Consider the following 18,249-nt stretch of genomic DNA (forward strand, 5'->3'; position numbering starts at 1 on the left):
ACAAATTGAAGAAGTTGATGAATTCCTATATCTTGGTGCTTCAATCAATAAAAATGGAGGTGCTGACAATGAAATAAAAACTAGAATTAATAAAGCCAAAATTATCTTCAGAACACTTAGGAAGGTTTGGAGCAGCTCAGCATTTCATCTAGAAACAAAGCTCAGAATATATAATGCTTGTGTAACATCAGTATTACTTTATGGTTCTGAGACTTGGAAAGTAACGAAAAGAGACGAGAACATATTAGATAACTTCCAAAATAAATATTTAAGGATAATTATCAAGATATTCTGGCCAACAGTTATAACCAACAATGAGCTTAGAGAAAGAACTGACACACTGAATATAAGCCGGATCATAAGACATAGAAGGTGGAAATGGATTGGTCACATACCAAGAGATAACGACAGAAACAAGAACCCTTCAGTCGCTCTTAGATGGACACCAGACGGTAAACGCAAATGAGGAAGACCAAAAGAGACATACAGTAGAGATGTACCATCGAGAAGGAAAGAAAATATCTTGGTTGGAATTCATGGAACAAAGTAGCCAGACAAGCATGCAACAGGGACGGGTGGATGGAAAACATCCAAAGACTAATGGCCCTTTTCTCTAACGGAGACACAGGGTAGAAGTGTGTATTATTACACAAGGGCAGCACAGTGATGTAGTGGTTCGCACTGTTGCCTCATAGCAAGAAGGTTCTGGGTTTGAGCCCAGTGGCTGACGGGGGGCCTTTCTGTGTAGAATTTTGCATGTTCTCCCCGTGTCTGCGTGGGTTTCCTCCGGGTGCTCCAGTTTCCCAGACAGTCCAAAGACATACGATTAGGTTAACATGGGGCGACCTTGGGCTGAAGTGCCCTTGAGCAAGGCACCTAGCCCCCAACTGCTCCCCAGGCGCTATAGCATAGCTGCCCACTGCTATGTGTATGTGCTCAGTGCTCACTTGGGTGTGTGCATGCATGTCTTCACTGTTGGGTTAAAGGAGAACTGAATGCAATTTTTTTATTATCAAAATTCTATTTATCTCATTTTATTAAATATAGGAATGCATTTTTGATAGCTATTTTGTCACTGCTATAGCGAGTTCTGAGTGTTTGAAATATGCTCTGTAATATGTCAGTCCATATGTCAAAGCAACGGCCGTAAACGAGATTCGTTGAGACCTGTGCGAGACATCATAGGACGGAAATAAAACGTACAGCGGAAATCAAACTGACAAACATCTGCCAACATTGTCAAAAGATGCGCGCGCCCTCTTTCGAATGCTGATGTAATCAAGCCGGAAGTTTTGTTTTGATAGCAATCAGGAAAGTTTGAAGAAAGTAGGCAGTAATCGTCATTTAAACTCGTTTTTGTCCAAGATTTCGTTTGGAAAACAGTTCATTTGGTGGAATAAACGTGACACAAGATGCCGAGGACACCTGGCTGACACTTCACGTTTCGAAGTCTCGCACAAGTCTCTTGAAGATCGTGCGGATAAGCCGTGGACCAAACGAACTACATTCAATATGGCTAAAAACCGAATAGGCCGATAAGTATAATATTTAATTGCAATTAGTTGCCAATACGAGTCACGTTATAAGGTTACTAAAACCGAAAACATAATTGAATAACACGTTAAGAAATAAAGCAAGTTTAAAAATGACTTCAGTTCTCCTTTAAATGCAGAGGACGAATTTCACTGTGCTTAAGTGTGCATGTGAAAAAATATTATTATTATTATTATTATTATTACAATACTGTTATCTTTTTTTACAGATTTGTTAAGCAAGGTGTTATGTAATGTGAGCACACCTTTCATCAACCAACAGGAATGTGAACAAAGTCCTGATCAAGCCTGATATTACATTTTATTGGGGCCCACGGCGTCCAGATACTGAGTGTGTTCACTGTCTACTCGTCACTTTATTTCAGAATGTGTTGACCAACTTATTTTCAGAATCTTTTTTTATCAATATTGAAAATTGCTAGTTTAGTTTTATTTGCGGCGGCACGGTGGTGTAGTGGTTAGCGCTGTCACCTCACAGCAAGAAGGTCCGGGTTCGAGCCCCGTGGCCGGCGAGGGCCTTTCTGTGTGGAGTTTGCATGTTCTCTCCGTGTCCGCGTGGGTTTCCTCCGGGTGCTCCGGTTTCCCCCACAGTCCAAAGACATGCAGGTTAGGTTAACTGGTGACTCTAAATTGACCGTAGGTGTGAATGTGAGTGTGAATGGTTGTTTGTCTCTACATGTCAGCCCTGTGATGACCTGGCGACTTGTCCAGGGTGTACCCCGCCTTTCGCCCGTAGTCAGCTGGGATAGGCTCCAGTTTGCCTGCGACCCTGTAGAAGGATAAAGCGGCTACAGATAATGAGATGATGAGATGAGTTTTATTTGCTAGATTAATTTAAATAACTTTAGTTTAATGACTACTTTATTTCACTCGTTCTTACTATCTAGCATGGTGAGGATCACCTAGATACTGTCTTGTACATGTCCACATGCATTTCAAAACCTTCCGGAAAATCACAAAGTGCAGTATGATGCAGTATTATTAATATATACCACTGTCACACAGTCATCTTTCTCTTTCTTCTTCTTGCCGTGTACACGTCAGACCACATGCACACCATATGGAGCTATCCTGCCCATTTTAACATTCTCATTCTCATTATCTCTAGCAGCTTTATCCTTCTACAGGGTCGCAGGCAAGCTGGAGCCTATCCCAGCTGACTACAGGCGAAAGGCGGGGTACACCCTGGACAAGTCGCCAGGTAATCACAGGGCCGACACATAGACACAGACAACCATTCACACTCACATTCACACCTATGGTCAATTTAGAGTCACCAGTTAACCTAACCTGCATGTCTTTGGACTGTGGGGGAAACCGGAGCACCCGGAGGAAACCCACGCGGACACAGGGAGAACATGCAAACTCCGCACAGAAAGGCCCTCGCCGGCCACGGGGCTCGAACCCAGGACCTTCTTGCTGTGAGGCGACAGCACTAACCACTACAACACTGTGCCACCCCATTTTAACATGAATAAGTACAAAAATAACTGTGGACTAAGGCTATGAACAATGTGTTAGGGGGAAAAATAAGCTAATTAAGAAACAATAAGCAAACTCAGTAACTGGTTTTGCTTGAGGTGGTTATAGGTGTGTCGTTCATGCAGGGCTTGCTAGTTCATAGACTACATTTTAACATGATGGCTAGCATTAATATGTCTGATATTACAGCTCCTGTTACTGTATGACAACTTGGAAAAGTTTTAAGCCTTAAACTGATGTGTTCTGTTTTATTATCACCTGTTTTCTAGTATTTATATTTTCCTTTTTCCACTGCCTAGAGGAGACGTGAATGTAAATGAAACTGAAACAGAGTAATCTGTTGATCCGCTGATTTACTGGAGGAATTTTCCTTTATTTATTTAAAACATTTTGAACAAATAAGGCCTGTAAACCTGGAGAGAGAGAGAGAGAGAGAGAGAGAAGAATGCAATTTGGAGTCTTGGAGACAGATATTAAATAGGAGATGAAACAATGTCCTGCAAGCTAATATTTGAACAGACTGTCAAAAATGGCAGACAGGTGAGTAAACAGTGGCTAAGCAGGGTCTGATAGTGTTACTCATTTCTGAGGAGAACATAGATAAGCATTCTAAATAGCTACATTTCTTTGGCTAAAATTGTTAGTGTCAGCTAATCCAGGGGTGATATCTAGTGTGGAAGGCAGAGAGTAGAGTAGACAGGGGCCCAGGCATGGCCTGGGGGAAAAACACTGTCCAGGTCAGGGGCCAAAAAAGTCCTACTGGTGCCCCTAAGCCAATGCCAATTAACTTTTCTTTCTTTTTTTAAAATTAAAACAGTGTTATTATGTTCCTATAATCTCATCTCATCTCATCTCATCTCATCTCATCTCATCTCATCTCATCTCATTATCTCTAGCCGCTTTATCCTGTTCTGCAGGGTCGCAGGAAAGCTGGAGCCTATCCCAGCTGACTACGGGCAAAAGGCGGGGTACACCCTGGACAAGTCGCCAGGTCATCACAGGGCTGATACATAGACACAGACAACCATTCACACTCACATTCACACCTACGGTCAATTTAGAGTCACCAGTTAACCTAACCTGCATGTCTTTGGACTGTGGGGGAAACCGGAACACCCGGAGGAAACCCACGCGGACACGGGGAGAACATGCAAACTCCACACAAAGAGGCCCTCGCTGGCCACTGGGCTCAAACCAGGACCTTCTTGCTGTGAGGCGACAGCGCTAACCACTACACCACCGTGCCGCCTGTTCCTATAATAATGGTATAAATTGAAAAACAAGCAGAGATATGAAGTGATTGTTTCGGCCATCATTCTGTTACATTCAACATGACACATAGAACCTGAGTCACTGACTGTATAACCACAGGATCTGAAATAAATTTGGAAGGTTATTGATGTGTGGGTCTGGATTTGTAACAATAAGCAGTCAGTTACGTCCTGCTCTGGGGCTTGATAAAGTTATGCAAAAATGAAACATAGATAACTATAAACCTATACTAAGTTTGTTGAACTAAAATGGGCCAAAGAAGGTTCAACATGTGGTCACTGCTGGCCATTGAGTTGGAGCTTGTTAAAGAACTGGACATTGAAGATTTGCTGGATGAGTTTGTGAGGTAAAATGGGTGTGTAATTTGTGTAGTATGGGTAAAATGAGTGTGTAATTTGTGTAGTATGGGTAAAATGGGTGTGTAGTGTGTGTAGTATGGGTAAAACGGGTGTGTAATGCACACTCTTTATTTGGTACGTGTTGCGTTGTGGAGTGGGGAGGTGTGGCTCCTTGTATTGGTTTGTACATGATGATGGGGTGGGGAGGTGGGTCTTGTATGAGTTCCTGCCTCGTGATTTATTAACCCATCTCTGGTTCTATATGAGCCTTTGCCCCTCAGGGACCATATTCCGCTCACCCATAAAAAGTTCTTTTTCCCTAGTGCCTGACAAATTAGACCCAACTCAAAGTACAAGAGATTAAAGATTAACATGGCTTTGATGCTTCTTGGCACATTTTTAAAAAAAGTAATAATCATGTCAGCATGACTCTCAGATCATTCCCTGGGATCAGGATAAGTTTCAGATGAAATGTTGCTTTGTGCTCTTTTTGTATTTTTGGATGCTTTCCCACCATCAAGGTAATAATTGGCTTTCATGCTGTGATGACTAAGAACAAAGTAACAAAACTGGATTAATGGTGGACTGAGAAATGGGATAAATGAAGGCAGAAGAGAAAGTGAAACTATTTCTCTCAGTGCGGATTTGGCCATCAGGACAGAATGATTGGCAGCTTCCAGGAAGAATTGGAGAAGCCATGGCCTAAAGGTTAGAGAAGCAGCTTTGGGACCAAAAAGGTCACCAGTTCAGTTCCCTAGACCAGCAGGAATGGCTGAAGTGCCCTTGAGCAAGGCTCCTCACCCCCAGCTGTTCCTCAGGCTGCTCTGGGTATCTTGTATGTCACTCTGGATAAGACTGTCTGATAAATGCCAATAGCTTGGTTGTTATGTGTTTCCCAAAATTACCAAAGGAGATAATTACAGTACTGTTTTTTTATTATTATTCCTTTGTGTTTTGAATGCTTCTGTAAAGTGCTTTAGGTTGAGTCGCATCTTAGAGCAAGGACTAGGACTAAAGTTAGGATCAGACTCTACACTATGCAATAACCGTTCAGTGACATTTTATTTTGTTATATTGTCAGCATTCATAATATTGGATGTACTGTATGCTGTCTTATAATCTAACTTATCTCCTCAAACACCATGTCACTATTTAATTCTTAAAATGCTGAGCTGTTAATATACTTATACATTGCCTTTGGATATATATATATATATATATATATATATATATATATATCCCAGCTGACGGCGGCACGGTGGTGTAGTGGTTAGCGCTGTCGCCTCACAGCAAGAAGGTCCTGGGTTCGAGCCCCGGGGCCGGCGAGGGCCTTTCTGTGCGGAGTTTGCATGTTCTCCCCGTGTCCGCGTGGGTTTCCTCCGGGTGCTCCGGTTTCCCCCACAGTCCAAAGACATGCAGGTTAGGTTAACTGGTGACTCTAAAATTGACCGTAGGTGTGAATGTGAGTGTGAATGGTTGTCTGTGTCTATGTGTCAGCCCTGTGATGACCTGGCGACTTGTCCAGGGTGTACCCCGCCTTTCGCCCATAGTCAGCTGGGATAGGCTCCAGCTTGCCTGCGACCCTGTAGAAGGATAAAGCGGCTAGAGATGATGAGATGAGATATATATATATATATATATATATATGTGTGTGTGTGTGTGTTATTTACCAGCTGGGAAGGTCCGTATTGTGAAATACCATGACCGAGGTCTTGAAAGTACTGAGCGAAGCCCTCTGGGCCGAGGTCAGTATTCAAGGCCGAGGTCACGGTATTTCACCATACGGACCGACCTTAAGCTGGTAAATAATATATTTATTTTTTTCTTTACCAAATTCTAACAGAAAACGAGAGCGCCCAAAAGGGAAAACCGAGCCGAGCTGCCATTTTGAATCCTCATTCACGGCTGTAATGCAAATGGCTTCCTCCTCGGTATACAAGTGCACTTCCATGGCAGGAAAAAAACTACATTTTGCTGCCTATGTAGTCCCCTATTTATACAAAATTGAGTCATTCAGGATTCAGCCATATTTTTGCTCGGCGTTAGCAAGTTAGAGGTTTTTAGCTTTCTCCTGAAATGTTTTCTTTTATTTCTTCTTCCTCAGGGTAGTAAAACTCGCTTTCGCTGTGAACACTGTCGTTATCACTGTCCATGATGTAAAATTAATGCTATTTTGAATCCTCATTCACAGCTGTAATGCAAATTGCTTCCTCCTCAGTATACAGGTGCACTTCCATGGCACGAAAAAACTACATTTTGCCGCCTATGTAGTCCCCTATTTATACAAATAGGAGTCATTCGGGATTCAGCCATGTTTTTGCTTGGCATTAGCAAGTTAGAGGTTTTTAGCTTTCTCCTGAAATGTTTTCTTTTATTTCTTCTTCCTCAGGGTAGTAAAACTCGCTTTCGCTGTGAAGACTGTCGTTATCACTGTCCATGATGTAAAATTAATGCTATTTTCCTGAGAAATGCTGGCAAAAATTTATAAGATTTTTGATAATCTTATAAATAAATCTTATTAAAAAAAAGATGAATGTTGACAAAAAATGCTACTATGTTTGTTGTTGTTGTGAACGAGTGAGTTGCCAGAGGTCTGTAACCGGGGTCCTTAACTGGGGTCCGTATCGTAGGATAAGAACCCGCTTGCCAGCCAATCAGAGTGCAGGATTTGATGGAAACCGGACTGCGAAAAAAATAATCTGTGTTATTCTATGCACATTCACTGGATATGAGCAATCACACACTCTGATTGGCTACTCTACTACAAGGATATCAGCTCATATACCGTGAGTAGAGTAAAACAAAATGGTGGAGCGTGTTGCTGAACCAACAGAAGATGAAATAAAAACTCTGGTCGAAAACAAAACCCCAAAAAATACAAAAAAGCAACAAAATATGGAATAACAGTATTTGATGGTAAGACCATATTTTTTATTTTTCAAAAATTATTATTAAAGCATTTTTCATAACTTGCTACTGTCATTTCACTGGTTTATTTACATTCTAAGCGAAAATGATTTTGTCAGACGTTTTGTATAAAGTTTCTATTTATCAAATTTGCAAAAAAATAAAAATGCTCTGTTTCTCAAAATCCAGTGAATGTGGATTGAATAAAATAGTTGTTCCACTCAATCTCATCATACATGGCTTATAGCCAACTTGGCGCTATGCACCTCATCAGCTATCAGCTCATGCATGACTCGATTTCGTGGAATAACTGTTAAATGTTATGGGGAAGTAGTTCATAGCTAGCAGTAGAAAACAGTGTTGCCCCAGGAACAAGATTATACAAGATCAGTAAAGACTTGAGCCTTGAGCACTAGAACTGTCTGGCATGCAGAGAAATAATGTCCTTTCAGAGAAATTTTGCAGATATAGAACACATGCGGAGAAGGGAATGCTCAAAGCATTTCACAGTGACCTCCGGAAATTGCTCCTTGCTCTTTCTTGCAGGAGGAACACCTGATGAATGTTCGAGCCTGGCTGTATTACTCATTTCATGTATGTTAGATGGAGAGTTCTGTCACAGCCGACATGGAGTGAAAATAATATGTTATCCACTTTAACCCTTTGATGCAAAACATATGCACACCCCTTCTAATGCACAACATGGGTCAAAAATGACCCGCATTCATTTTCCAGGTTATTTCATGCTGACTGAGTTTTTCTTTGCTCTATCTTTTGAAATCAATTTATTTTATGATTGAATATTCCAAGTATTATTTAAATATCTTGTTTTTAATTACCACAAATCATTAATTTAATTTTTTCTTTCCTACTTTATGAACAAAAATACTTTTTATATTACTATACATGGGTCATCCAAGTGCGATTTAAAATTACATGTCTTAATACTATAATAATAATTTGTTTCAAGTAATTACTTTAGCAGTGAATGGGGCCAGTTATTTATTTATTAACTATGTAGTTAGCTAAGCCAACTACAATAAAATTAGCTAACTAAAGTAGAATATGTCAACAGCTTGGTAGCTAATAGTAATTACTTGTAACTTTCTGACAAGTAATCTACTCACTCTCAAGGTAACCTAAACATAATCCATTTTTTTCTAAGGTAATGTTAGAACAATTGAAAAACATTACTTCCATGTATTAGATGGGCAAAGGGCGCTGTGCTGAGCTGTGAAATGTCTGACACAAGCACAATTCCCACCAAACGCTGTAGTAAATGCATGCGGGTCGGTTCTGACCCATGTGTGTAAACTTGATGTAGAATTACAAAAGCTGTGCTTGTTCATAACTTAAGAAAGGAAAAATAAAAATGATTTGTCTCATCTCATTATCTCTAGCCGCTTTATCCTTCTACAGGGTCGCAGGCAAGCTGGAGCCTATCCCAGCTGACTACGGGCGAAAGGTAGGGTACACCCTGGACAAGTCGCCAGGTCATCGCAGGGCTGACACATAGACAACCATTCACACTCAATTTAGAGTCACCAGTTAACCTAACCTGCATGTCTTTGGACTGTGGGGGAAACCGGAGCACCCGGAGGAAACCCACGCAGACAACATGCAAACTCCGCACAGAAAGGCCCTCGCCAGCCACGGGGCTCGAACCCGGACCTTCTTGCTGTGAGGCGACAGCGCTAACCACTACACCACCGTGATGATTTGTGCTAAACAAAAACAAGATATTTACTGCATATTTGGAAAAGTAAATGACAAAATGAATTTATTTCAAAAGTATATCATAGAAACACTCAGCCATACATGAAATAACCTGGAAAATGAATGCAGGTCGTTTTTGACCCATGTTGTGCATTAGAAGGGTAGTGATACAAAAAGGGTTTTTATTCAAAAAGTAAGGAAGGAAAAAATAAAATAAGGATGTCTGATGATCAAAAACAAGTTAATTGAGGAATACCTTGAATACTGAATGATGGAATTAATTTATTGCAAAGATATCGAAGATAAAAACTCAGCCGGGTCACTTTTGACCCATGTTTTGCATCAAAGGGTTAAAATGACAGAATTAAAATCACAGTATCGTGCAGTCTCATTAGCAGCACACTCGCAGCAGCTAGCATGGAGCTGGTTGGGATGGCCGTTATGTACAGGTGATTGTGCTCAGTAAAGCCTGCGTAATGGCACTGACGCAGGAACAAGGCAAGCAAGAGCAGTAAAGCCTTTTAATAGATTTGCTGTTCCCTTTTGGTATTTCTACCAGCCTACCAGCTTCTCTCTCTCTCTCTCTCTCTCTCTCTCTCTCTCTCTCTCTCTCTCTCTCTTTCTCTGTTATTTTGTTGGTTTCAGATCAGAGCTGTGACTGAGAGTTGACCTGCTGCTTTCCTTTCCTTCATCCTGTTCTTTTGTAAGGGCCAGTTGTTTTCATTGCCTGCTGTAAAGTCCTTGTTGCTGTCTGGAAATGAAAAAGCTTTTATTTTTAATCATGACAGATTTTGTTTGGGTTTCCTTCGTCTTCTTATCTCTAGCTCACTCTGCTGGATTACTGATCCAAAGCCTGTGGGGGGAAAATATTAAAGACCGTAATCTTTGAAAAAAGTTTTATTCCTTTTTCATACAAGTATCTTTTAATGCCAAGGTCACATGTTTATTAAACATAAAGCTAACAGTTTATTCATAAGTGGCTGAAGTGCTTGCATTTGGTCTGTCTGCTTTATGCAGCCTTAAAACGAATGTGTTGGAAATCAACACATCTTTTGTGCAAGTTTAATTTCAACAAGAGTTGTGTTATATTTCAGAAATGTTTAACACCAAAGTTTAATTTCAACAAGAGTTGTGTTATATTTCAGAAATGTTTAACACCAAAATTGCACAAATAACAAATAATGTGTTAAAATGAACAAAAGTTCTGTTCTCCCAATCTGGACATAGAGATGTGTTAAAAAACAACGCAAGTTGTGTTATTTTCAACACATGTGTTTTAAGAGTGTTGTGTTATTGTTGTTGTTGTTTTTGCCTCTGCTGGGCCCTACGAAGCGGGTTTTCTGGCTTACCAGGGTAACTTCGAGAGTAACTTGATCACGTGCAGCGTAACTTCCCGATTAACCCATACTACGAAAGTTGGCTATGTTCAAACCGAGGTATGCTGCCATGGCAATTTACGCTGCATCTCAAACCTGCTCGTCTCAGGTTATGTTCTTGGTTAACCCGAGGTTTCCGATTAACCACACCCTTTTTAAACACCACCTCTCCACCGACATTTCCTCTAGAGACAATGCCAGCGTACCTGGATGACCCGTGCGATATCGGAGCGCAGATTAGAGATGGGATTTATGGCTCTTTTAAGTCGTTCCCACGCTTTATTTTTTTATTCACCATGTCCCCTCTACGGCTCCGTAGGGGGGGACCGAACAAGGTGAATTTAAATCTGGGTGGGACGAATCCCCCCCGTCCCCCCCTCTATCTGCGCCCATGCTTTGATGGGATCCACATCTTTGTGATCCGGTTCTTTGAAAAGAGCCGTTCAAAAGACTGGCTCATTTGGCTCTTTTTAAATATTTATTCAGTTTTAAGAAGACAGCGTCTAAAGAAGCCAGATCCCTCTGCTTAGACAGTGACAATATTTCTGGACATACCTTTTATATAAAGCAACCTAGACTTACATTATTGTAACCCCTAAACGCTCATAAATAACCATTAAAAAACAATGAGGGCTTCAATGAATGTCCATGCAGAACGGCTTTTCTGTAAAAAAAAAAGAACCCACTCAAGAACATAGTTATCAAGAACGCAAGAATATTTTATAGAAAAACACTTGTTTTACAAAAATATTTAAGTCTGAGATATAAAATAGATACAACTACAATAAATATAACACAAGAACATTTTAATAGAAAAAAAACTTATATTAAAAATATTGAAATTGTAACAAAAATAGATACAACTAAACAGTCAGATAAATAGATAAAGTTATAACAAGAACACAAGATTATTTTAATAGGAAAAAACAATTAATGCAAAAATATATTATTAGAAAAATAGATACAACTAGACAAACAGATAAATAAATAAAATACACAAAAATAGAACAAACAAAATGACGATAGAATAAATTAAATGAACGTCCATGCAAAGTAGTTTTCCCACAATATTATCATTAATATCACACAACTACATTATAAACTATATACAAAACAATTTGAACTATTAGGCAAACAGATAAAACTTGAATAAATAAAAGGCAAATGCTGTTTAGCCTACTTCTTGTCCTTGGGCAAAAGCTTTTCATCTGAAACACAGTACAGAAAAAGAACGACACACACACACACACACACACTTACCATTATGAATGATGTTTTTATATTTCATTTTCACCTGTTGCCAGGTGCGTTTGGCACTGCTGTTGCCTCTGAAATGTTCACAGGACATACACCAACTTAGTCAAAGGGACTGAACAGTCAGTCATCCTAATTCATGTGACTCTGTGCACAGATCAGCTTAAGTAGGCTACTCCATGAATTTACCATACCAAATTTTATTCAGGATTTTTCGGACATTAAACAAGCTATATATGACTGGGGCCACGTCGAAGGACCATTTTCTGTGACTTGTGATTGATCATGAAGCTTTCTCTCATCCTATACTTCTGTTCTGGAACATGTAGAAGGGAGAATGTACTTACGCATTTACCCGATCGGCAATTCGTTGCCAACATGCTTGCCGCTCCTTATTGGCAGCCGCTGTGTTAGATTTTGCTCTTAATGTTGTTTTGAACTCCTCGTAGCTTTGCATTATGACAGCGCATTCTTCCTCCGTGAAGTACGGCGACCGTGCCATTGTGAACAGTGGTGATTTGCGCTGATAACCTCCCCTTTAACGTGAATGCGCATTAACCCTGATTAGGTTAACACAGGTTCAACAAATCAACTTCATAACTGGCGTCGTAGTACCGTTTAACCCCAAACAAGATAACCAGGTTTTGTCAACCCCGGTTTAGCGGGGGAACCCTGGGTTACTTCTGGGTAGGTTAACCTCCGTTCGTAGTACAGGGCCCTGATGTGCTGAGGATCTCATATCCAATAAAACAAACTAGAATTGAGTCTGATTGAATTTAATGGCACTTGGCGTGACAGGATGTCAATCTGGTTCAGTGAGTAAGATGTTCTACACTGCAGAGAGAAGATCAGCTGCAAAACTGTACTCAATTAACAGTGGAGTCAGCAGTACAAAATGGATAAGTGAAGGTTAAAATGTCCACACTGGTTCTAGTCAAGTACCGTATGTAAAAGTACATCAATGATCTTAACTAATTTGTTTATTTGTAACTATTCACGCGACTCAGCTTGTTAGAAAAGATACAAAGGTTGAAGTTTAAGGGTGGGGTTAGGATTTGTACTTTTCCTTAAATCTTCATTTGTATAAAATAAACAAGGTTTAACTATGTTGCCTGTGTTCATACAAATTCAAACAAATTTTTAAAGTAACATCATGCACAAACAGCAAGTCAGACTAATAGACAGTATTTGCACAAAGGTTTGGTTGGGGCTTGTGTACAAATTGTTATGGTTTTAATTTAATATCGTTTTTAACAAAGTTCAAATGCACAGAAATCTGATGGAGTAAAACACAGGGAGTAAAATAGTACAATTAACAGTTGTTCCATGAAATCGAGTTGTACGTGAGCTGATGGCCGATGAGGCACGTAGCACCAAGTAGCCATGTACGACGAGATTGAGTGGCATAATTGTTTTATTCTATCCAGATTCACTGGGTTTTGAGAAACAGAGCATTTTTATTTTTTGCATATTTCAGTAAATAAAAACTTTTATACAAAACGTCCAACAAAATAATTTCCGCTTAGAATGTAAACAAACCGGCGAAATGACAGTAGTAATTTGTGAAAAATGCTATAATAATAATTCTTGAAAAATAAAAAAAGATGTTCTTACCATCAAATTCCATATTTTGTTGCTTTTTTGTATTTTTTGGGGGGGTTTGTTTTCGAGTAGAATTTTTATTTCGTCCTCGGTGGTTCAGCAACACGCTCCGCCATTTTGTTTTTCTCTACTCATGATATATGAGCTGATAGCCTAGTAATAGAGTAGCCAATCAGAGCACACGATTGTTCATATCCAGTGAATGTGGAGATAATAATTATTAATTATCCTAAGTACATTTCAAATACTTAATAATAATCTTAATTGTAGTATTATAATAATAATAATAATAATAATAATAATAATAATAAAATTGGCAGCATGGTGGTGTAGTGGTTAGCACTGTCACCTCACAGCAAGAAGGTCCTGGGTTCGAGCCCAGCGACCAGCGAAGGCCTTTCTGTGCAGAGTTTGCATGTTCTCCCCGTGTCCACGTAGGTTTGCTCCGGTTTCCCCCACAGTCCAAAGACATGCAGGTCAGGTTAACTGGTGACTCTAAATTGACTGTAGGTGTGAATGTGAGTGCTTGTGTGTCTCTGTGTCAGCCCTGCAATGATCTGGCGACTTGTCCAGGGTGTACCCCGCCTCTCGCCCATAGTCAGCTGGGATAGGCTCCAGCTTGCCTCGCCCCTGTAGACCAGGATAAGTGGCTACAGATAATGGATAGATGGATGGATAATTAAATGGTATTCGCATGTATATTGTATTATCATATTCAGGAAATTTGACATTTGTTGTCCATAAAATTCCCATGAAATTGGTTGTTTTTTATTTATTTACTTACTTATTTCATAAAACTAAGAAATTCTACTTCCAATGTTGATATGATAGGTGGAGAGATGTAGCTCTGCCTTAAAACCTGTTTAAACACCAAATGCATCATTGTTCTTAAAGATAAATCATATTGGTTCTGAAATGCTTATAAATCACTTTAAAAAGCTTCTTATAAAGCAGCTTGAGCTCTAATCCCTCAATCCCTCAGCAGGCACATACACATCAAACCCCAAAACACACTAAATGAAAACATCTGTCTTGCTCTGTCTTTAGTTCACAGATGAATATCTGAGGAGGATCCCCAGTGGTGAATGGCCTCGGGTTATTGTAGTGGCCGATGGCTCCTGTGGCGACTCCTGCTCTGTATTGGGAATCAGTTCGGAGTACATCGTAGAGTCCTGTCATGCATATGGAGCTAATGCCACGATAGAGAGACTGGACCAAAGACAGGTCAGTCATAAAGATGCTTAACTCATTAGTGATGGTGGATGCAGGGAAAGAATACACTGGTATAAGAAGCATAAACGTGATCTTTAGAGCCTGGTTTTTCAAAAGAGATCACCATGCTTTTTTAAAAGTTTTTTGTACCACATTTTAAAGAAATGGACTAACAATTTTACTAACAAGCACAGTAAAATTACATTAAGTATTTCCATGTGGCCTGTAATAATATCTGATTAGTTATTTGTTTCAACCTCTTCATGTTTTTGTACAATGATCTCCCTTCCTCTTGGATCAGTTTAACATTAGTGCATTATTATCATCATTATTTTAGCTTCGCAGCTGTTGGCTGGCCCTGCCATTTATTTAAACATGAATTCTGTGCAGGAGCTTGTGCTTATCTTGCAGTGTATCTGGAAGCTACTAGGGCTGTCACAAATGTGCCTTTTTTTTTTTTTACATATTACCAATGAAATTTCCACATCAAAGCTTCTGCTGAGACATCGTACATGATGAAAAACAAAGGCCTAGCAAAGGGAACAATCTGATATGAGATGAATGAACATAAGATATATCGTAGATGTAATTTTCTGTAGTTTGTTTATTCATTTCTGAAATCTTAGCGACCGCTCTGCATTTCCAGCAAAGCCACAGAGACGACAGACAACACATCATCGACTCATTTGATACCTTGCTGTTTATAACATCAAACCCGTCTGGCATTACTGGTGGCACTGGATCTTTGGACTCGTTGGGTCTTTGAATATTAGATGCCTAAAGGCTTTTTAGCCAGAAAACAACCTCAGTACACTCTCCAGCTGCTGCCAGTGAGCCAGAACTGACTGAGATATAAATAGAAGTTGATTAATAGTCATTGGCATACAGTGACACATAGGAAGAAGACAAGTTCAAGGAAAGGTCTGCGCTGGCCTTCATGTGCATACACTCCCACACGACGATACACACTGAATCTCTGGGAATTGGCTGGAACAAGTCTATTCAGTCAGTGTTTTGAAGGTTACAGTCTCTATATTGTTTAAACATTGTGTAACACTACATTTGATTTTACAAGAGATTGACTTGTGTGTGTATGCACATGAAGGGAGATTAGAGTTATCTGAGGCCAGAGACTCAACGTCTCATTTCCAAGTCTTCATTCCAGCTGAAATCATGATCATTTCCTTATGTGACCTCACTGGGTCGTACTGCACTGTGATTCTGTGAGTTAGTAATTGCTCATCAAATGGATTCTGCCTTGCATAGAAACCGTGATCCAGCACTCAGATCTCCAAGCCTCATTGCATCAGTGTAAACCACGACCAATTAAGGTGTGATTAAGTTAGGAAAGAGTAATGGCCCCTTGTTTAGACTACGCACAGCCTCTGCCAGAAATAGAAGAGACAAAGCTTGACCTTTCATTCATAATAAAAAACATTCTGTGCCATTTTCCTTTTCTTTCCAATTGTACGAATGCTGGTGAATCAATGTATGAAGCCATTTGTGATTTGATTTAAATTGCACTTACGTTATACTGACATGAAATGACATGTGGAGAACAAAGTACAGTACAGCGGAAAACATCGGACCATTTCTGTTGTCCTGAATTCACAAAATGCTTGTGAAGGAAGGAAAGGGCATATTTATTAAATGTTGGATTATTTCTGCTGGTTGGTAAGTTGTAGATTTTTGGGGTTTTTTTTTGTGGCAATAAGAAATGACAATACTGTATATTTTGCCTCTTCTCTATAGGTCCCCACACCAGAGATCAGGGCTCATAACCTGTACTTTGACCTGTCAGCATACGGCATTGACGCTGTTAAAGAACCTCGCAACTCATCAACCTCATCCAAGCCTGGTTTTCACCTCAAGATCTATGGAACATATCGGAACCGATACATGGCCCTCGCCTGCACGTCTGCAGACTCAAAAATGCTGCGTTTCCTGCGTCACACGGCCAACTCCTCAGTAATAAACCTATAAATAACACTCTGCTTCGGTTTCACAGGTTTTTAAAGCATCTTTTGCATGCCACAGGATTTCAGTTCAGTTTTTCCACTATTTCATGATTATGATATTAAAAAAAAAATCACATCTTCAGCCCCCAAACCATCCTCATCCCCTGTGCCACAAGTCACATTTTAGGGAAAAATCCATACTGAAATAAAGATCACTGTCTCAGTTAGGGGTGGTGTAAATTTTCAGATCCTTTACACATCAATATTATAGTCACAGTTATCCTAAAATATCTTTAGCTATGTACAGTATATTTGGATGGTATTACTGTATGTTACAACTTTGAGTGGGGAAATTCACATCTTTTACAGTGGCTAGTCTCTGTGATTTTATCTGTCTTGATGGATCAGCAATGCCAAGAATTCATCAATGGTCTGATCATTCCGGTCCAATCTGCATGCATCCAGAGTAAATACATCTGGCAGTCCTAAAATAATGGAACTGGAAAAGATTCAATTTAGTTGCTATGGATCAGATCACTTTGTCTCCATGCAGTCTATGAAAGAGCTGCTAAAAGGGAAAACAAAGAAAGAAAGAAAGAAAGAAAGAAAGAAAGAAAGAAAAGAAAGCCAATAAAAATAGTGTGATTTGCAGGCTGATTAAATTGGTATTTACAATTATTAAAACAAAACTTCTGTGTGTGAAAATATAAAACGAGTCCTTGTAACTAATAATAAATACCAATTTAATCAGCCTGCAAATCACACTGTTTTTATTGGCTTTCGTTTCTTTCTCCTTTTTTTTCCTTTTAGCAGCTCCTTCACAGACTGTATGGAGACGAAGTGATCTGATCCATAACAACTACAACTCCAATTCCAAAAAAGTTGGGACGCTTTGAAATTGTAAATAAAAATAGAATGTGAAGATTTGCAAATCATGGAAACCCTATATTTTGTTGAAAATAGTACAAAGACAACATGTCAGATGTTGAAACTGAGAAATTTGATTGTTTTTTTGAAAAATATATGCTCATTTTGAATTTGATGTCAGCAACACATTTCAAAAAAGTTGGGACGGGGCAACAAAAGACAGAAAAAGTTATGTAATGCTAAAAAACCCCAAAACTAATTTGATTAATTGGCAACAGGTCAGTAACATGATTGGGTATAAAAAGAGCATCCCAGAGAGGCGGAGTCTCTCAGAAGTAAAGATGGGGAGTGGTTCACCACTCTGAAAGACTGCATGGGCAAACAGTGCAACAATTTAACGTTGCTCAATGTAAAATTGCAAAGAATTTGGGGATAACATCATCTATGGTACATAATATCATTAAAAGATTCAGAGAATCTGGAGAAATCTCTGTATGCAAGAGACAAGGCTGAAAACTGACATTGGATGCCTGTGATCTTCAGGCCCTCAGGAGACACTGCATTAAAAGCAGACATGTGTCTGTAGTGGAAATCACTGTATGGGCTTCAGAAAACCATCGTCTGTGAAAACAGTTCATTACTGCATCCACAAATGCAAGTTAAAACCAAATATAAACAATATCCAGAAGCACCACCACCTGCTCTGGGCCCG

General features: G+C 39.6%; 1 protein-coding gene across 1 annotated transcript in view; it reads left to right on the forward strand.

The window, feature by feature from the left end:
• Positions 1-18,249, forward strand: part of si:dkey-234i14.6 (uncharacterized) — a 36,752-nt gene that overhangs the window by 11,443 nt on the left and 7,060 nt on the right. The window contains exons 2-3 of the mRNA XM_060927012.1: positions 14,548-14,724; positions 16,465-16,680. Of these exons, the coding sequence (XP_060782995.1) occupies positions 14,548-14,724; positions 16,465-16,680 (393 nt within the window). The remainder of the gene's footprint in view (positions 1-14,547; positions 14,725-16,464; positions 16,681-18,249) is intronic.

Source organism: Neoarius graeffei, chromosome 8 (assembly GCF_027579695.1).
Source record: "Neoarius graeffei isolate fNeoGra1 chromosome 8, fNeoGra1.pri, whole genome shotgun sequence".
Taxonomy (NCBI): domain Eukaryota; kingdom Metazoa; phylum Chordata; class Actinopteri; order Siluriformes; family Ariidae; genus Neoarius; species Neoarius graeffei.